The sequence below is a fragment of the Acipenser ruthenus genome, chromosome 44 (assembly GCF_902713425.1).
Source record: "Acipenser ruthenus chromosome 44, fAciRut3.2 maternal haplotype, whole genome shotgun sequence".
NCBI lineage: Eukaryota > Metazoa > Chordata > Actinopteri > Acipenseriformes > Acipenseridae > Acipenser > Acipenser ruthenus.
The window spans coordinates 505031-527281 of record NC_081232.1 but is presented as its reverse complement, the minus strand read 5'-3'; the positions used below and the strand labels follow the sequence as shown (position 1 = coordinate 527281).

At 39.5% G+C, this 22251-nt stretch overlaps 1 protein-coding gene and 1 long non-coding RNA gene across 5 annotated transcripts in view; both read right to left on the bottom strand.

Annotated features, from left to right (window-relative positions):
- Window positions 1–4099, bottom strand: part of LOC117967175 (titin-like) — a 37139-nt gene extending 33040 nt beyond the window's left edge. The window contains exon 1 of one of the 4 annotated variants that reach the window (XM_059012396.1): window positions 3955–4099. In XM_059012396.1, coding sequence (XP_058868379.1) covers window positions 3955–4003 — 49 coding nt within the window. In that variant the 5' untranslated portion in view covers window positions 4004–4099. Of the gene's footprint in view, window positions 1–2414; window positions 2462–2865; window positions 3091–3185; window positions 3327–3954 lie in introns of those variants that run through there. The other 3 variants (XM_059012399.1, XM_059012398.1, XM_059012397.1) reach the window with 3 other exon arrangements.
- Window positions 4100–16351: 12252 nt separating this feature from the next.
- LOC131709722 (uncharacterized) lies at window positions 16352–19927 on the bottom strand. The gene is made up of 3 exons (XR_009311591.1): window positions 19753–19927; window positions 19154–19254; window positions 16352–16430 (listed from the first exon to the last, which is right to left on the bottom strand). It is a non-coding gene; the product is annotated as an uncharacterized LOC131709722 (long non-coding RNA).
- Window positions 19928–22251: the final 2324 nt, after the last annotated feature.

The window sequence follows — 22251 nt, the reverse complement described above, 5'->3', positions numbered from 1 at the left end:
TTCATACCTGAAGTTACTGTCACCGTTGTCCCTTTGCCCCAGTAATCAAAACCCCAGCTACACTGTGCTGCATTGCGCTATATCTAACCACGGTAACCTTTTAAACGTGCATGTGTTAAATCATTTTAAACGATTGTATAGCCTATTTGCACTTTACACATGTTTATCTGTAGAAGTATTGTTACACTATATATATATATATATATATATATATATATATATATATATATATATATATATATATATATATATATATATACACATATATATATATATATATATATACATATATATATATATATATATATATATATATATATATATATATATATATATATATATATATATATATATATATATATATATATATATCCCCTTCGGTCACGAATTTTTTAATTAGACATTTTTAAACATTTTAAAACATGTTCTACAACAGATACATAGATAGGAAACTTAACATGGTACAATTATATACATAGTGACTGAAGGGGATGTGATAATTAGTTCAAACAAAATATATTTCACGAGAATGTATCTATTTTTCAACACTTTTAAAAACGCATTTATACAAATAACAGAATTATGTTTGAGATCAGAATTGTGAATTTAAACTATCTTCCCGCGCTTTTGTTACATTGAGTTTCTTGCAATTATTTTTTTTGCCTATATTTCTCACATTTTAAGATTTAAACATTTTGTTACTTACCGCTGGTTACGGTCACCGTAGTCCCGGATCCCCAATAGTCAAAGCGGGTTGTCACGTTGATAACGACTACCCTCTCTCTCGTGCCCAAACCGCTTTTAAGCAAAATGACGTACCCTGCGTACTACCCCTTTGACTTCAAAATGTCATTGTCTGTAACTTTCATCATATTTAATATTGAATCGCATTAATAATGTAAAATCAAAGTTTGAGCATGTCATTTTTAGTAATTATTTAAAAATTTGATTTCACCTGATAATACTAGCACTGCTCAGTCTTACCTTGTGTTACAATCCTTCTTAGCCGATACAAATACGTTTGTTTTAAACGTATCTATTCTGACACATATGACTATTGTGTTTTCGTAAAGCAAACATATAAATACGGCAAAACAGACACTATTCGGGTTATTTTACTCTTTCAGAATACATCCAGAGGTTCTTGTTTAATTTATTAACACGCTTTTGCATATGTCTTTCAAAATGTAGTTAGCGTATGTGTTTTAGATTTGTTTCACAAGTTATATGTCTTAGCCGGCACCAGTGCCATGCCGCTGATATCAATAATCGACATTGTTTCAAAGCTTTTTTTAAAAGAGTAAACTGCAAACTGCGTATTTCAAAATCACGAAAACAAAACAAAACAAAAATTCGAAAACATAAACGGATTTAAAAAGGAGTATTTCTTACCAGAAGTTACTGTGACCATTGTGCCTTTCCCCCAGTAGTCAAAGAAATCACGGTGCTTAACTACTGAAATTTCTAGTACAATAACCTCCTGCATATTTACACAGTCACATTTTAGCATTTCAAATATATCGCAATGCTCTTTTCATTGTTTGAGAATATACTTGAAACCCACGCGTAATCAAAATAAAGGCAAATAATACATGTGTTTAAAAGCGCATATGTTTTTTTTTTTAAAAAAAAAAACAGAATTTAGTTCTTTATTCTAATATAACTTGCAGTCTTCAACTCTAACTGAACTGCTTTCTATTTTGTTTTGCCCTAACATTCCCATAATATATTTTTATTCTGTTGCGTCGAATTAATATAACAGTTTAAACAGGTTATTTCAATTAATATTCGCAAAGACATATTTTATTATCGTAATACTAGTAAGATATTTACCAGCAGTCACTGTCACCATGGCTAAAAAGGAACAATGAATGCAGTCAGCACATGAAATAAGAAACTACATTTAATACTGAACTAAAAATGTAGGTACTTACCAGAGCTATCAGTTATCAAAATAGTAGCTATCACTGCGCTGCGTTTTATCCGCCAACTCATACATTAACAATTAATTCCGAGCTTATTGGTTAATTAAAACGAATTGGTGTCTGTTTCGCGTTACTTAGCTTTAACCAAACTCACCGTTTGTAATATACTTTAGGTTTATAACAAACATATGACGTTTCGTACTTCACGGTTATTTAAAATAAGCCATTGTTTCGGTGTACGGATAATGTGCATGACTTCCCTGAGGTTGCTGTAACCGTGCTATAACGTTTAATAGATTGTGCAAAGCAAAAACACGAGCTCTAAACAGCAACAAACTCAAATTCCATAGACATACAGCGAATTTACAGATATATGGGGTTCGTCGTTTTTGGTAGGAATTGCAATATACCTTGCTATCCGTATTTTATTACGGTTTACAATAGATTAACAAACAAGCACGCTTTTAAAATGCTTAGAATATGTCTTACCAGAAGTCACGGTGACCATGGTTCCTTTCCCCCAATAGTCGAAAGCATCGTAATCACAGTACTGTGTTTAAACGACAACTCTGTGCAAAAACCTGCCAGTACCTAACGCATCTATAACATTGTAGCGACGGTCTGTGATTAAAAAAACACCTATCTGAATTAAGTGCACTTGTCCTCATTTGAGGACAGGGTACTTTGTCATTGTGTGGAGCCTTTTGTTATTTCATTTTTTTATGCTCGATTACTTATTGAAATTTTGTATCAATGTATCAAATTGCATAAAAACAACTTGTGTTCAGATTTGATGTATATATATTTTTTTCTTAAAGGATTTTAGAATACAGACTACTTTAATTCGTACCTTGAAATCAATCACATTCAATAAAAACATGTAAAATATAATATTCAACAATTAAACGCAATGAAAGTATATGTTGTGTACAGGACTTACCAGAATTTACAGTTACCTCGGTGCCCTTTCCCCAGTAGTCGAAAGCACTATAGTAGTATGTATCACAGTGTATGGGTTTTACAGCTCATCACTGCAAAAACCCGCTCTGTTAATATTAACACACTTGACTAAGAAAATGCACCTAACCATTTACATTCCTTTTTTTCAAAGCGGGGAACTGCGCGTCAATGTTCTGTCTTTAAAAGTTCAACTTCAGCTGCATTTTTATCGAGCTTATGAAATGAGACCTTCAACTTCAAATACACATCATGTTAAATAAATGCGTTTCGTTTATGCGGCAGAAAGCACAGAGGACTTACCAGAAGTCACCGTAACCAGGGTCCCTTTCCCCCAGTAGCCGAAGTCATCACTGTGCGGTGGTTTGCGGTTTATCAGTGCAGAAACTTACCCTTGCCTGAGGAAACTCTGAATTTACGTATCTTTGTGGAACCGTTTATCACTATTCCGACTTTTAGATTTGAATTTGTATGTTACCGGTGTCATTTAAATAACACAGTTACCTTATTAGAAAGCAAGGATTAATAATTAATAATAAGCATTATGCAAAAACATATTTAATATGCGGGACTCACCGCTAGACACAGTGACCATTGTGCCTTTCCCCCAGTAGTCGAAGCTATAATAGTCACAGTGCAATATTTGTCTGTGATTGCAGTGCGAAAACGTCAACGCATATACATTTTAATCGTTTTAAATAGAAACCCGCCTTTAACATTTTCAATACTGTAGTTTTAGAAACGTGTTCGGTGTTAAAAATGGATTTAGGACCACGTTTTTAAACATTGTGAACATGTTATACATGATTATTAATAATATACTTGCCAGAGGTTACAGTGACTAGCGTCCCCTTTCCCCAGTAGTCGAAGTATACATAGCTACACAGTGTTCGCTTTGCTGCTCTTATATAGACAATAACTATTAAGGAGCCGTCTTTCCGCATTGTTTGAGAGGCCCTGTTACAATGTTTTTTTTTTAATTAATCTTTTAAAATGACCGTTCACACTGTACATCTTTCATTCATCATAATGTTAAATACAGAAAGCTTTTTCTCTGTTGTATAGGTCTTACCTGATATGACAGTGACCGTGGTGTCCTTTCCCCAGTACTCAAAATGCATTTACAGTGCACCAGTATGCTCTCAACTCAACGCACAAAACATTTCAACTAAATTACAGCGGTACACATTTTAGACACAACGCTGGGTACAAGCTGCAGGTGCGAACCGACGCTATAGATTACAGACTAATTAAAAAAATGTAAGCATATTGGTCTGCTGAGGCTTCTGTTATCAGTGTGATATCTTGCATTATATCCCCCAGAGATTGTCTCATTCAAGGTCCCTTTAGAGCGGGCTTTATCCAGCAGGTATAGCGAATAGCACTTGAAACTTGCTTAATGAATCGCATGCTGCTTAAACGAGCTAGTACAAACATAAAATGTTTTCAATGCACAAACAGGACAGAGTCTACTAGTAAATAAGTATCTTCTGTACTGACAGTGAAAAGGCTACAGAAACTGTAAGGTCTAAAAATACCAAGCTTTGGTCTGGTCAGACAGTAAGGTCCCACAGAATCGCCAGTGCAAGGTTTAATTAATTAACTACTTCGCTATTGAGACCAAACCATGTTTTAAATTTTAACAATGCTTACCATGTATTAGTTCAAAATACCCACATTAAACATGGAGCGTTATTGTTTAGATACAATACGTGCCTCTAGTATTAACAGAGATAGGCAATTGATCAGATTAGCTGAACCCCTGGAGAGAGCCCTCAGACTGATTCACCGCTGGTCCACTATGATCCTGGAGGTATTAGAGGCTTCTCTGTCTGTGTCTCCTCCATGCTCGGTATTTATATCATATGGGCTTAGGATATACATGACTACAGTATATGTCTATTGTCTTGCTAATGATAATTATTCAGCTGTTACTCTATTCAAGTGCAACCAACCACTAACTACCCTCCTGTACAAGGTTACTCTGGTTGATTGTTACTATATTTCCTCCCCCCAATACTTTCTTGCACAGCTTTATCATTTCAATAATTTCAACCTAAGTTACCTTAGCAACTCTACATATGCCAAAATCACCTAAAGCAAACTGGTTTAACATCACCAACATTTTCTTTCACATGATTACCAATACATTTTACTCTACAGTTGTATAGGGAGAGATCCCAAGGGCGCAAGATGTGGGAGGAGAAGGGTTCCAGCTCTCTGACCTGTCAACTTTCCCTTATTTGCTGGGACTCTCCCGTTTTTGGACACTTCTCCCAGACAACTCCCGGGACAGTTTTTCTCCCGTATTTTGCTCAAAACATTCTTGCATTTATATAGCACCCTTCGTGTGTTCACATCACAGAGAGCTTCACATAAAAAGTATTCTGCAGGAAAGTCTGAAAGTCACACAAATAGTGAAAGATAAGTGTTTATATTACAATTTCAGCATCAGCATTGCTTTAGAAATTCAGATTGATTGATAATATGTGTTGATATACAGCAATATTGCGTTCATTTAAAACAGAAGATAGTTGACAATGAAATGTTACTGATAGTGGTATTATTGATCTGACACATATGTGAGGTGTAATGAATAACACTGCAATACCACGTTGTTGTGTGTTTTGTTTTTATTTATTTTTTTATGATGGACTTATTGAATTTGCTTTTTATAAAGTAGGTGCAATAGCCCATCCTTTGATTGCGAAGCATCTCATGTTTGCTTTTGTTTGATATTTTTCCTTTTTAAAAGCAATTAGAATGAGCAGCATATCACAGTCTATCATTCTACCAAGTCATAAAGTGGAATAGTTGCATGCCTTTGTCTTATGTAGGTATTCACTTCAATTCAGGCCACCAAGATTTCAGTTTACAAAAGCTCCCTTATTTTGAAAACTCAATGTTGACAGGGATGTGCTCTGTGAATGTCGGGGTCAACGAAGACTACAAATACTGTGAGCACATGCAAGGATACTAAAGCCCAGCTGCAGTTGTGAGAGGATCTTTTCCAAGTCAACCAACCCCGGACACAGGAACAGGGCATTGATAAAATGGGGTACATCTCACCTTGTGTAAGCAGACGTATGTTCTGTGTCTGGAACAACACTGAGGCAAGAAATTGACAGTGTTTAGATATTGTGTAAGCAGAGTTCACACAGATCAGCTTGACACACATACACAATTAAGTAGGATATATAATACAGGCACTTGAGCAGGTGAGTGACCTTACCTGAATCCTCTCCTGAAGACAGACCATCTCCATGCCTCAGCTATCTCCAAGAAAATCAGGTAACTGATCATGATCTGATTTCTGTTGATAACTAGTTGCCACATTTGTTGAGTTTAACGATAAATGTTTACGCTACAGATGTGTAAGCTTTATGAATATTGAAATCAATACATGGAAACTTACTGACCTAGCCATTGGTATTAAGTGCAATCATTTGCAGACATCAAATCAATTTTGCAAGACACTTTATGCAATTGCTATTGGACATTTTTGCCCAGTCGGAGCCCATCTAAGAAGCCCCACATTTCAGCTGGGAGAGGCAGTTATTACTCCCAAGCTCTGAAACTAAACTAAGCTATGTGGCAAGGACCTTATGAGGTCACAACCAGTTGATAAAATGGACTAGGATGTACGTCAGCCATCTCTGCACTGAATCTAAAACCCTAAAAAAATCTACAGTATATTTAATGGGAGGATCCATACTCTCAGCCATGGTGGCAGAAAGGCAGAGGAGCAGGCGTCTACTTGTTCCTGAACTGACTGTCCTCCCAGAAGAGCAATGTCTGACATTGTAGGTATCTGATATAGTAGTCTTTGTATGAAAAACACACACAATATTTCAAAAATATATTTTTTAACCTTTGATTGTCCATCAGCTTTCGCTTGATCATTATCAGTGAACCTTTCATTTAAATCTGGATGAATCGTAACAGTAATTACACCCGCTCTTAACAAATTCAAAAGAGCAGACATAGCTTTGTAGGTTACTGTGTGGGAACCCTTTTCCTGGAGAGAGGGATTTGCATAGAGCTTATTAACGGAAGTCAGTTAGCAATGAAACATAGCTGAGAATTCATAATTGTTATAGAATCAAAATCCAATGAAGCATGTTCAGACTTCTATAAAATGAACATATTTTTTAAGCTAAAAACCACATTTAAATGAACAAACAGTGAGCTAGACTCTCATTATTTACTCACAGTTGCCATGCAGCATATCAATTTAGCAATTCAGAAATGAACAGCAACCAGATTTGATTCTGAGGCTTGTAAGCATTCTTACCTTGTTAATTATGAGTAGCTGAGTAGAATGCTAACACTTCACATTAAGTGTCTCTAATTACATAGTAGTTACTTAGTAAATACGTGTGCAATTACACATCATTACAATGTTATTATGCAGTTACAATGCACTTCATGTCTCATTTTTTTATAATATAACCCTAATCCTAACACTAAAGTGATACAAAAAGTAGTCTAAAATCTTATTAACAAAGAAATAACAGCTAGATATTCTGCTTAGGTTAATATTGTTGTCAAGATTGATAGTTTAGCCTTTTCAACCTGACTTACATATATGGTTTTATCTATTATTATTATTATTATTTATTTATTTATTTATTTATTTATTTATTTATTTATTTATTTATTTATTTATTTATATATTATTATTATATATATATATATATATATATATATATATATATATATATATATATATATATATATATATATATATATATATATATATATATATATTGTAACAAACTGGAGGGGTACCCTGCGGGATACTCCTCTCACCGGCTTCCACCGACGAGCACAGACACGTAGAGATTGCAGGCAAGTAACTTTTATTTACAATATTCAAACACAAGAGACTCTTTAAATCACTGAATGCCCTGTACGGGACACTAACTGTCTCACTTCTTCGCCCCTCTCTATCTATTATAGAATACCAAGTCCCTACAGGTCGGAGCCTGTAGAAGTCCGCTACCTCTGCTGGGGTAATCCTGCAACACGGGTGAGTATCCACGGACTCCTCGCTCGCTGCAGGCTCTCTGGCCCAGAGGTAAGAACCGCACCGACTCCCTCTGCTGGAGTCTCGCTGCAGCACAGGCAAGGACAGCGCCGACTCCCTCTGCTGGAGCCTCGCTGCAACACAGGAACAGGTAAGGACAGCGCCAACTCCCTCTGCTGGAATCTCGCTGTAACACAGGTAACAGGTAAGTACAGCGCCGACTCCCTCTGCTGGAATCTCGCTGTAACACAGGTAACAGGTAAGTACAGCGCCGACTCCCTCTGCTGGAATCTCGCTGTAACACAGGGAACAGGTAAGTACAGCGCCGACTCCTTCTGCTGGAATCTCGCTGTAACACAGGTAACAGGTACCGGGAAGACTCTTGGTTGGAGTATGTAATGGGGCCCTGAATAAGAGCTCCTGGATGAACACTCCTGTGCCCGCCTCCTAAGCAAGACGTGCCCAACGGCGTTGATGACTGTATCCAGACTGTGGGGACGAACCCCGGCAGCCAGTGTCCTGGGTGGTTCCAGAGCACCCCTGTGTACAACGTGCTTATTTTCCTGTTACAATAAACGTGTCCTGCAAACCAAACTGTTGTTTTCGTCCGCTTTCTTTTCCTTTTTATTTCTACCCGCTGCTCCTGCAGCGCGTACTCATACAGTCTCTTTTCCAGTCCCGGATACCTCACACAGATACACAGTCGGCCGCCGTGACGGTCCTCAACCGACACGGAAGCTGCGGAACTGTTTTACTTAATACTGACGAGCGGCGTCCACACAAACGTTTAAATAAAACAAATTATACCAGCAAAACAAAAGGCTACCTCACCAAGAGGGAAACCGCTCACCATTTACAAAAAAAACAGAACTCTTGTTCACAAAACAAAACTCGTTCGCTTTACCTTGCGAAGTTTTAACAACACTCTCTCTCTCTGGGTATTTCCTGCAGGACAATCCGGCGGTGCTCCCCACGATCCCCCCCGTCCTGTCCTACCCTACTTCCTTATATACCCCAGGAACCCCGCCCTACCAATTAGTGCTCCGGTTCCTGGGTGCTGTTTGCTTCATTTTCTGTAGTAACGCCGCCATTCCTTAAAGGCGACGTTACTTCTTTCTTACATATCCTCTTCCCCAGCTCCAACCTATCGGTTAGAGCGGCCCAACTAACCCCGTGTTTTCTCGACAGCCCATCCGCGTTTGCATTTTGAATCCCCCGTCTATGTTCAATCCTGAACTTATATGGCTGCAAAGCTAAAAACCAGCGGGTTACCCTAGCATTTTTCTCCTTATTCTCTTTCATGAATTTTAGGGGTGCATGATCTGTCACTAGGGTAAATTCTCTGCCTAACAGATAATATTTCAATGCCTCAATTGCCCACTTCACTGCTAAGCATTCTTTTTCAACCACGGCATATCTTCTTTCTCGTGGTAGAAGTTTTCGGCTTAAGTACCCTATGGGGTGTTCCTCCCCCTCAACTATCTGCGACAACACTGCCCCTAAACCTACTTCCGATGCATCTGTCTGTAATATGAAAGGCTGGGAAAAATCGGGTACCTTCAACACCGGGCTGTCACACAGTATCTGTTTAATAGCTTTAAATGCTTTATCAGCCTCGGGGCTCCACTTAACACGGACCGGGGCCGATTTTTTTATTAAATCTGTAAGGGGTGTGGCAATGGAGGAAAACTCCGGCACAAACCGTCTATAATATCCTGCTAACCCTAAGAAGGCTCGTACTTGTTTCTTATCTCTTGGTATCGGCCAATTTGTAATTGCCTCTACCTTGCTCGTTTGTGGTTTGACTTTACCGCCCCCTACGACAAACCCCAAGTATTGCGCTTCCTGTAAGCCCACAAAACATTTCTCCGGGTTTGCAGTTAATGCTGCTTCCCGTAAAGACTGTAATACGGCGTTCACTTTTTCAAGATGCGTCTCCCACGAATCGGTAAATATCACAATGTCATCGATGTAAGCCGAAGCATACTGTGCATGAGGTCTTAATATGATGTCCATAAGCCGTTGGAAGGTGGCGGGTGCGCCATGCAATCCAAACGGCATTACCTTATATTGGAACAGTCCTAGGGGTGTGGCAAATGCAGTTTTTTCCCTAGACTTAGGGCTGAGGGGAATTTGCCAATACCCCTTTGTGAGGTCTAAAGTAGTTAAGTACTTCGCCAAACCTAATCTTTCAATCAACTCATCGACTCTAGGCATAGGATATGAATCAAATTTCGATACCTGGTTGAGCTGACGAAAGTCATTACAAAACCGCCAAGTTCCGTTGGGTTTGGCCACCATCACAATTGGACTGTTCCACGGACTCGAGGACTCCTCGATGACGTCCAGCCTTTTCATCGCTTCGACCTCGCGAACGACTTCGTTCCGTTGGGCCTCCGGGATCCTATAGGACCTAACCCGGACACACACCCCCGGGGGTGTGTGGACCTCATGTTGGATAACCGTTGTTCTTCCTGGCATGGAAGAAAACACATCGTGGTTAGCTTTCACACATCGCTGTACCTCCTGGACTTGTTGGGGCGTAAGGGAGGGACCTATATTAACTGATCTCCCTTCCAGTCCCTTCCCGTCTTTTCCCAAGGCTACCAATGCGACCAACTCCTCCCGGTCTACCCACGGTTTAAGAAGGTTAATGTGGTACACTTGTTCTTTCTTTCGTTTATCCGTCTGCCTTACTTTATAATTAACTTCTCCCACTGGAGCTATTATTTCATACGGGCCTTGCCACTTAGTGAACAGTTTACTCTCTGGGGTTGGTACTAATACCATAACCCGGTCTCCGGGTGAAAATTTCCGGCGTACTGCCGACCTGTTATACTGACCTGCTTGTCGGGCCTGTGCTTCCTCCATATGGGCCTTTACTATGGGTGTTATTTTTGCAATTCGGTCTCGAACCTGTAGGATATAATCTACCACATTACGTCCTGACGAAGTTTGAGCTTCCCACGTTTCCTTAGCTATATCCAGAATGCCCCTGGGCTGTCTCCCATATAATAATTCAAACGGAGAGAACCCGGTTGAGGACTGTGGTACCTCCCGAACAGCAAACATCAAATAGGGCAATAGGAGGTCCCAGTCCCTCCCGTCTTTGGAGGCCACTTTCCTTAGCATCGACTTCAGGGTCTTATTAAACCTCTCCACAAGTCCATCCGTTTGAGGATGGTACACTGACGTTCTAATAGGGTTAACCTTAAGGGTAGTACAGAAATCTCTCATCAACTGGCTCATAAAAGGAGTACCCTGGTCCGTCAACACCTCCTTCGGGATACCTACTCGAGAGAACAAGTGTATTAATTCCTTAGAAATAGTTTTAGATGCCGTGTTTCGTAAAGGGATGGCTTCTGGATATCTGGTAGCATAGTCTAATATGACTAGGATATATTCATGACCCCTAGCCGACTTATTCAAGGGCCCCACCAAATCCATCGCTATTCTTTCAAACGGGACTTCAATAATCGGGAGGGGTTGTAACGGTGCTCGGAAACCTGGATTTGGACTCGCTAACTGACATTCTGGGCATGACCTACAGTATCGATCCACTGCCTTTCTAATGCCTAACCAATAGAACCTTCTCAATATTCGTTGCAGGGTTTTTTCAGATCCTAAATGTCCCCCAAACAGCTGTGAATGGGCTAAATATAACACCTGAGATTGGAAAGCCTGCGGAACCAACAACTGTTCTACTGGTTCTTGATTAAGCTGAGTACAGCGATACAGTAGATCGTTTTTTATTATAAAATGCTCAAGCGGGTTAACCACAGTATTTTCAACCCTGCTGCCATTTATCGACACCACCTTTTTCCTAACATTTACTAGCGTGGGGTCTTGTTCCTGTTCCCTCGCAAAACTCTCACTGGGAAGTTGAAGACACTCCTCCCAAGAACCTTCCCTTGGGTTGTCTAATACCACTTCCCCCGATTCTGCAAGTATTTCTGCCTCAGTGCATTGAGTAGATACCCCCTTGCTGTTGCGTTTTGTCAAGACCCCAACTAAACTCTGTATCTTAGTGTCACGTTCCTGTCTCCGCTGTCGGCGGGACTTCCTTTCTTTTACACAATGACTTTCAATAAATAGGTCCGGGTCTGTAAATGGGAAAATAGCCTGGGGGCTCTCTGAAGGCTTACTTTCCTCCTCCATAGTTATTCTAGGCTTGGCCAATTGCCTATTAAATTTCACCAAGGTGTCAAACCCCGGAATATTTCTACCAAGAATTACTTGGTGGGGAAGATGGGGGACTACTCCAACCCGTAAGTCTACGATCTGAGACCCCACTTCAATAGTAACTACGGCTGTTGGATAGTGCTTAACATCCCCATGAATACAAGTAATCCCTGTTTTGAATTCCTGATCTAATTCGCGATCTAATAATAAATCGGGCGTAATTAACGTAATTGCACTTCCCGAATCAGCGAGAGCCTCCGCCCTTTTCCCATTGACCGACACCAAAACCAAATAAGGGTATGCCCCGACAGGGTGACGTGGAACAATAATGTTTCCACAGAATGAGCTCTCTGCAATACTGGGTTTAATCACATTACACTCCATCCTTTCCTCATTCCTGCAGTATTTGGCAATATGGCCCAACTGATTGCATTTAAAACACCTATAGTTTCCATAACCCGGGGCCTCAGCCCTTACCCCCTTGTCTGTCCCCAGTCCCTTCACGGCCTCTGACCGCTCTTCACCCCTTTCCGGCATCGCCGGTCGCTTACCCGAACCCAAGTCCGATCGAGTCTTCCACATGGGTGGTCTCGAGGTCCTCACCGCCGGGTTCTGGGGCTGACGAGAGAGTTCTTCTGCGGCTAACTGCCGCTCCACGAGGTCCACAAACTCATTAATGGACCGAGGGTCTCCTTGGCCGACCCACTTCCTTAATGGGGCCGGTAATGACCGTAGATACCGGTCCATAACGAGGATCTCAATGACCTTTTCCGCATTATTGATCTCTGGCTTGAGCCACCTAGTGGCTAAGTGAATCAGGTCATACATCTGTGACCTGGGTGGAATTCCCGGCACATAGCCCCAGGCATGATATTTCTGGGCCCGCACAGCTGAGGTCACCCCTTCCCGAGCAAGGATCTCCGCTTTCAGATGTGGGTAACTCTCAGCTTCCTGCGGGGCCAGATCATGGTAGGCCTTTTGGGCCTCTCCAACTAAAAATGGGGCCAAGATTCCCGCCCATTTTTCTGATGGCCACCCCTCCCGGGTGGCGGTGCGTTCAAACGCCAGTAAAAATGCCTCTACATCATCCTCCCGCGTCATCTTCTGCAAGACGTGGGTGGGTCGAATTGAAGTCACCGGTGGTAGGGTTGCCGACTGTTCCATACGCCCTTTTAACACGGCTATCTCTTGCCGGGTTACCTCCAACTGTTGGGCGTGCAGCCGGTTGGTTTCCTGCTGTACTTGAATAGCAGACTGGTGTAGCTCCTGCATTTTCGTGTTAGTGTCGTATTGTACGGCTGTTGCATGTAACAGCGCACGAAGTAGTGCGTCGGTGTTCTCCATCTTGTTACGTTTCTCGTGGGTCCGACTGAAGTGTGTTTTCGGTCGTTAGGATCCCACCGCTGCCACCATATGTAACAAACTGGAGGGGTACCCTGCGGGATACTCCTCTCACCGGCTTCCACCGACGAGCACAGACACGTAGAGATTGCAGGCAAGTAACTTTTATTTACAATATTCAAACACAAGAGACTCTTTAAATCACTGAATGCCCTGTACGGGACACTAACTGTCTCACTTCTTCGCCCCTCTCTATCTATTATAGAATACCAAGTCCCTACAGGTCGGAGCCTGTAGAAGTCCGCTACCTCTGCTGGGGTAATCCTGCAACACGGGTGAGTATCCATGGACTCCTCGCTCGCTGCAGGCTCTCTGGCCCAGAGGTAAGAACCGCACCGACTCCCTCTGCTGGAGTCTCGCTGCAGCACAGGCAAGGACAGCGCCGACTCCCTCTGCTGGAGCCTCGCTGCAACACAGGAACAGGTAAGGACAGCGCCAACTCCCTCTGCTGGAATCTCGCTGTAACACAGGTAACAGGTAAGTACAGCGCCGACTCCCTCTGCTGGAATCTCGCTGTAACACAGGTAACAGGTAAGTACAGCGCCGACTCCCTCTGCTGGAATCTCGCTGTAACACAGGGAACAGGTAAGTACAGCGCCGACTCCTTCTGCTGGAATCTCGCTGTAACACAGGTAACAGGTACCGGGAAGACTCTTGGTTGGAGTATGTAATGGGGCCCTGAATAAGAGCTCCTGGATGAACACTCCTGTGCCCGCCTCCTAAGCAAGACGTGCCCAACGGCGTTGATGACTGTATCCAGACTGTGGGGACGAACCCCGGCAGCCAGTGTCCTGGGTGGTTCCAGAGCACCCCTGTGTACAACGTGCTTATTTTCCTGTTACAATAAACGTGTCCTGCAAACCAAACTGTTGTTTTCGTCCGCTTTCTTTTCCTTTTTATTTCTACCCGCTGCTCCTGCAGCGCGTACTCATACAGTCTCTTTTCCAGTCCCGGATACCTCACACAGATACACAGTCGGCCGCCGTGACGGTCCTCAACCGACACGGAAGCTGCGGAACTGTTTTACTTAATACTGACGAGCGGCGTCCACACAAACGTTTAAATAAAACAAATTATACCAGCAAAACAAAAGGCTACCTCACCAAGAGGGAAACCGCTCACCATTTACAAAAAAAACAGAACTCTTGTTCACAAAACAAAACTCGTTCGCTTTACCTTGCGAAGTTTTAACAACACTCTCTCTCGTGCTCGTGCTCCCCACGATCCCCCCCCGTCCTGTCCTACCCTACTTCCTTATATACCCCAGGAACCCCGCCCTACCAATTAGTGCTCCGGTTCCTGGGTGCTGTTTGCTTCATTTTCTGTAGTAACGCCGCCATTCCTTAAAGGCGACGTTACTTCTTTCTTACAATATATATATATATATATATATATATATATATATATATATATATATATATATATATATATATATATATATATATTTATTTAGTCATTTAGCAGACGCTTTTATCCAAAGTGACTCACAGAGACAGGGGTGCATCACAACTGCTGTTCTGCGGCTTTAGGTCCCAGAATCTTTTTTTGGACTTCTTTATTTGACAGTTTGATGTGCTAAAATATCATCGAGCAAAAAGCTCAACTTGGATGGCTAAGAATTATTTTTCTTTTCCTTTTTTGCCATTGTTGCGACTACATGTGTGCTGCCTCATTGTTTTTCAGATAAATGGAAATCCAGACTTAAAATGTGACTAATTGGCTTGTTAGGGAACTGAAAAATCAATTGCTGTTTCAATTGAATCAGTCATAATCAGAAGACGGCTTTGCGAGTAGAAATGAACCTGCCCGTGTTGAAAATAAAGACGTATAATTAGGTAGCAAAAAAAAAAAAAAAAACTCACAGTGCAAATGCATTGCAATCTCTATTTTCCCTCTACACATATGCGCTTTCTCTAAACCAGGCTGTTAAGTGTTACCGTTATATCTACTCATAATTAACAAGGTATAAGAATGCATACAAGTGTCTGAATCAAATCTGGTTGTTTATTTCTGAATTGCTGCGTGGCAACTGTGAGTAAATAACGAGAGTCTAGCTAACTTGTTCGTTCATTTAAAACGTCTAGGAGGGTCTGGTTCTAAACATGCTTCAGTGAATTTCAATTGTATAACTATTACATCATCTCAGCTATGGTTCAATGGTTCACTGCTAACTGATTTCCGGTTAATAAGCTCTGTGCAAAGAACTCTCTCCAGGGAAAGTAACCTACAAAGCTAAGATACTCTTTTATGTTTGTATTATGCACAGTATCAGCACAAATTACTGAAACAACAAATGATTTACAGCAAGACTAGAAGTGGGGATTGTATTACCCATGTCTCCTCACTCAGACCCCTTACTAAATACCCTGGTATCTCCGAATAGATAATTGTCTTAAAATGTGCTAAATATTTTAATGAGCAAGACAAGTAGAATGGTCCTCCAAAATGTTTTCCTTTTTCTAGGAAAGCAGCACAGCTGAGGACGGGGAGTTTGTTGCTTTACAGACTACTTGCTCACTTAAACATCTTGGTATCCCTGAATAGATAATTGTCTCTATTCAGCAGGTTTTATTTGACTTTATGAAGCAAAATTAGTTAATTCTGTATATAGGGGGATGCAAAACGTTTGGCCAGAGCTGTAGATGTTCATTCACCTGTCTTCATACAACAATCATAGTCAAATATAATATTCATCTTACCTGCAGTTTCTTCTCTTCACAATAGCAACAATAATGAATTAATGTATATGTCAATTTGATCCAGTTTTTTTCTGATTCTGATAAAAATATCCTGTGGCTGGTTTCACAAATTATCACTGATCTTGGACTAACTAATGTTATTTTAGGTACAGCAGACCAAGACTAGTGCTAAACGGCGCCTGTGAAACCAGCCACAAGAGCTCTGTAATTAGCATGTATTCAGCTCTGAGGTGAAACCTAAGCAAATGTGCAAAAAAAGAAGAAAAAAAGCACGATCAGTTATATATGCAGAGCCTGTTGAATTACTGCATGCTGTCAAAACTGAAACTGTGACGAGAAAAGGAAGTTGCATCTCTGTAGTTAATAGCAGAAGACAATGTGTTGCCCGTATTAAACACAGTAGGTTTTTGTAGTGTTTTATATCACTGTGCCACCCCAGATGTCACAGTGATACACTCCCTAACAAAAACCCCTTACAGGCTCTATTACACTGGAGCATTGATTACATTAAACTAATGCTGTGGCTTCTTCCTTGTCTATCTATAATGATTTTAAAAAGGTATGTTTTGCATTGCTTTGTAGAACCACAACATTCATTTTTGTTTCAAGTTCAAATAACACTATGTAACACAATTTTTGTTCCTGGGTAGTAAGTGTTATTTCCTAATTGCTTATGCCTCAAAAGTATAGAAAATGGCTATTATTCCCCACAAATTTTGCTTTTGTGACCAGTGTTTTTGTGGTAGGGCAATTTTGTTTGGCATAATTGTTTACCACGATTTTCTCACCCGGTTCTTCAAAATACTTCCAAACATGGCTTCCTTTGTTCAGAAATGCCATTTTAAATATAGAACAAATTCAGAAAGAAACCATTGTCATTAACCTTATTTAATGGAATTGATACCATACCACGCCTACTACAGGTATAAACACACACAGTGCACCAATGAAGTGCCAGATCGACCGAGAATAAAACCCGTCCCAGTGTCAATCTTTCTGTTGCACCAATTAGAAAAGCTACCTGGAGGCGATTGCCAAACCCCTTCCTGCTTATAATATCCTCCCTTACTGTGGCACTAGAGCAGTCTCATAAGCGACGCACTACTGATGATGAATTACTAAAGTTAATGAATAAAAAAATATGCATTTGGTGGCATTTGTCATGTGATTGGTTATCTAGCATATTAGTAAACGTTTCACCACTTCTTTACACTTTATACGTTTAAACGTTTAAAATTCCCATCCCTACAAGCCATGTAGTAATTCAACCTATGCCTGCATGGGTACTATTTATATGTAGCACATATTAAATACACTGTGTAACAATTTTTTTTTTTTTTGGGTTCCTGGGTAGTAAGCGTTATTTCCTAATTGCTTATGCATCAAAAGTATAGAAAATGGCTATTATTCCCCACAAACTTTGCTTTTGTGACCAGGACAGTGATATTTTGAAATTTACCAATTTTCCAGAACATTCCAGATAGATTCAGTGCTGAGTAAACTTGGAGTAACTTCTAGAACTTTCTAGAACTTTCCAGTAATATAAATAGTAATATAAATACAGGGGATTTAAACCCACCAGTTCAGTTTAGTTCCAGCTGCCTAAGTGGATACATATCTGCATTTTTCTGAGATGGCATCAAGGTCATAGGAGACTTCAAAATGGTGGCATTCCTGATGGGTCTCCAAGGCGGTTTTACCAAGTTTCCCTGCTATCTTTGCCTTTGGGACAGCAGGGACACCAAGGCGCACTACCACAGGCGGGACTGGCCACAGCGGACCGAGTTCTCTGTGGGGAGGAACAACATCAAGTGGGAGCCACTGGTGGACCCCCGGAAGGTGCTGATGCCACCACTGCACATCAAATTGGGCCTTATGAAACAATTTGTCAGAGCTCTAGATAAGGAGTCGGCAGCCTTCAAGACTTCTTCCCTAAGCTGTCTGAGGCAAAGGTCAAAGCCGGTGTCTTCATCGGACCACAGATAAAGAAGATCCTGGAGTGCAATGAATTCCCCAAGAAGCTCACTAGTAAGGAGAAAGCGGCTTGGAACAGCTTTGGCGCAGTGGTTCGGGGCTTCCTGGGCAATCACAAGGCCGAAAACTATGTGGAGCTGGTTGAGACTCTGGTGAAGAACTACGGCACAATGGGCTGTAGGATGTCCCTCAAAGTCCATATCGGAGGAGCAAGGCGAGCGCTTCCACCAGGATATACTGGACTTTGAACACCGCTACCAAGGACAGTATAACGAGAACATGATGGGAGACTACATTTGGGGGCTGATTCGTGAAAGTGATTTACAGTATAATCGTAAATCTCGAAAAACTACTCACTTCTAAATCTTTTGTAGTCATTTTTGTATTACTTTAGTATAAATACATGTTAATTTGGATTCATATGTTGTTTTTTTCTGACTTTATGTGAACGAAAAGACACAAATTCACCCGTTTTCTCATTGGAAATAGGTAAATTTCAAAATATCACTGTCCTGGTCACAAAAGCAAAGTTTGTGGGGAATAATAGCCATTTTCTATACTTTTGAGGCATAAGCAATTAGGAAATAACACTTACTACCCAGGAACAAAAATTGTGTTACATAGTGATATCATTTTGCAATGTCCTAACTGTACTGGTATTGGAACATTCACATTTTTTGCATAGGAATGCAAAGTTTTGAATATCTTATCGTTGTATTGTAGATTTTTTTTGGTGCACTTTGTTATGCTTTGTTTGAATTGATTTACTGGCATCATACATGTTGATGTTGTTATTGCAGTGTGTGCGTGGGTACTGTTTATTTGCAAATGTATTTTTTACATCAAAGCGCAATCACTTTTGTGTGAAAGGAAAAAAAATGTTACTAAAGCTATAAACAAATTATATACTGTAGGTTCCCTTAATATTCTCAACATATATATATATTTTTGTTTTGTATCAGTTTTTTTTCACAAAAGGCACTTACCAGAATTGACGCTGATGTGGGTACCTTTCCCCCAGTAATCAAAGTACCAGTTATCACAATGCTGAGCTCCACTTGCTGACTGGTACATAAACTGAGACGAGCTGCATTCAGAAACATCACTTACTATCAATGCTGACTTGTGCTTTCTCAGTGTGAAACATAAAAATAAACTTGGCACACTTCAGTATGGTGCTAAGAGAGCCTTGGGAAAAATAATATCCTAATAGATAAATGTACTGATAACACTTTAGATTAAAAAGCTCTTATAAATACTTTCAATAATTAGTAACAGAGTAAGCTTCTTTTTCAATGGACTAATGCTATATATTTAGTGTCTCTAATAAATGTGTATTTACATAGTAGTTACTTTGTAAATACATGTGCACTTACATATAATTACAATGTTATTATGCATAGTTACAATTAACTTAATGTGCAAATCATTACACATTTGTATCAGAAAACGGTTAGGGTTAGGGGGTTAGGGGTATATCGTGCAAAAAGATGTACACATTAAGTACATTTATTGGGTATCTATACATTCATTCATCTATCCACATAGACAGTACTCATAATGAAATAAACATTAGTTTTCTTACCTGCAGTTTCATCTCTTTACAAGGCCAGCAATAATGAATATTCTTTCTCACAGTCTTCAGATGCAATGGCTTGCGCTTGCAAATTGGACCCATTTTTGTTTAGAAGCAGAATCCCAGTTTCTGGATTTTAATGGGAATATCCAAGTGTTCTATTCTTTGCATAGATTCATGTCCAAGCGAGAAAAACCTGGGCAAAAGTGCAAAAAATATAAATAATTATTTTTTCAACAAAACAACAACTATCAATTATTCTATCAAAACCTGAATCTGTGGAGAGGAAGGGAAGTTCAGTTTGAGTGGTTTATATCAGAAAGCAATGTGTTTCCCGTATTACACACGGTAGGTTTTTGTACGGTATTATATCACTGTGCCTACTAAACCAGAGCTATACCAGCTATATCACAGTGATACACTCCCTAACAAAAAGCCCTTACCCACACTATTACACTGCCAGCACCGACTACATTAAACTCATACCCTTGTTTCTTCTATCTATTAATGTTTTAAAAAGTTCAACATTGCTTTTTTGTGCCACAACATTAATTGTCAGGTTAACATAATTGCTATATGTTAATACACAATTGTATCAGAAAAGTGTTAGGGTTATATCATGTAAACATATAGACACATTAAATGCATTGTAACTATGCATAATAGCATTGTAATAATGTATAAGTACACATGTCTTTACCAACTACTATGTTAGAAACACTTAGGTGCTTCAAAATAAAACAAACAGTTGAATGAATGTTTCGGAACTGGGGATGATAAAATAAATCTTTAGGTCTCTTACCAGATGTCACTGTGACCATGGTTCCTTTCCCCCAGTAATCGAACCCATAGCCATAGCTGTCACAGTGATGTGGTTGCTATACACAAGTGGACAAAAACTCAAACGGCATTGTACTGCATAATGGTCTTTCCAAAACAATGTGGCATATAGTTTCTTACTAAAGAAAGATTTGTCTTTGCTGTTCTATGTTTTTAAGTAGAATTGTAGAATTATTTTAACCTGTTTATGATGTAGATGGTTTTATACATATTCAAGGTTTTATGTTAGTGCCAGCATGGGTCTTATTTATTAGTAAAAATCAAGCATTTGTACATCAAAGTGCAAACACTTTTTTTGTGAAAGGAACTTTTTTTTTTTTTACTAAAGCTAGGAACAAACTATTTAGGTACCCTTAATATTGAGTTGATTTTTTATTCATCAGTTTTTCATTTCACACAAATGTAAGTGTGGCATAAAGACCTTAAATTAATAATAATAATAATAATAATAATAATAATAATAATAATAATAATAATAATAATAATAATAATAATCATTTAGGATGCACTTACCAGAATTGACGCTGATGTGTGTACCTTTCCCCCAGTAATCAAAGTATCAGTTATCACAATGCTGAGCTCCTCTTGCTGACTGGTACATAAACTGAGACGAGCTGCATTCAGAAACATCACTTACTATCAATGCTGACTTGTGCTTTCTCAGTGTGAAACATAAAAATAAACTTGGCACACTTCAGTATGGTGCTAAGAGAGCCTTGGGAAAAACAATATCCTAATAGATAAATGTACTGATAACACTTTAGATTAAAAAGCTCTTATAAATACTTTCAAAAATTAGTAACAGAGTAAGCTTCTTTTTCAATGGACTAATGCTATATATTTAGTGTCTCTAATAAATGTGTATTTACATAGTAGTTACTTTGTAAATACATGTGCACTTACATATAATTACAATGTTATTATGCATAGTTACAATGAACTTAAAGTGCAAATCATTTTTGCACAATATATGTAAGTACACATTTGTATCAGAAAAGGGTTAGTGTTAGGGTTAGGGGGTTAAGGGTATATCGTGCAAAAAGATTTACACATTAAGTACATTGATTGTTGGGTATCTATACATTCATTAATCTATCCACATAGACAGTACTCATAATCAAATAAATAGTATTTTTCTTACCTGCAGTTTCTTCTCTTTACAAGGCCAGCAATAATGAATATTCTTTCTCACAGTCTTCAGATGCAATGGCTGGCACTTGCAAATTGGACCCATTTTTGTTTAGAAGCAGAATCCCAGTTTCCGGATTTTGATGAGAATATCCAAGTGTTCTATTATTTGCATAGATTCATGTCCAAGCGAGAAAAACCTTGGCAAAAGTGCAAAAAATATAAATAATTATTTTTTCAACAAAACAACAACTATCAATTATTCCATCAAAACGTGACTCTATGGAGAGGAAGGGAAGTTCAGTTTGAGTGGTTTATATCAGAAAGCAATGTGCTTCCCGTATTACACACGGTAGGTTTTTGTACGGTATTATATCACTGTGCCTACTAAATCAAAGCTACTAGTGTAATATCACAGTGATACACTCCCTAACAAAAAGCCCTTACCCGCACTATTACACTTTCAGCACTGATTACATTAAACTCATACCCTTGTTTCTTCTATCTATTAATGTTTTAAAAAGTTCAACATTGCTTTTT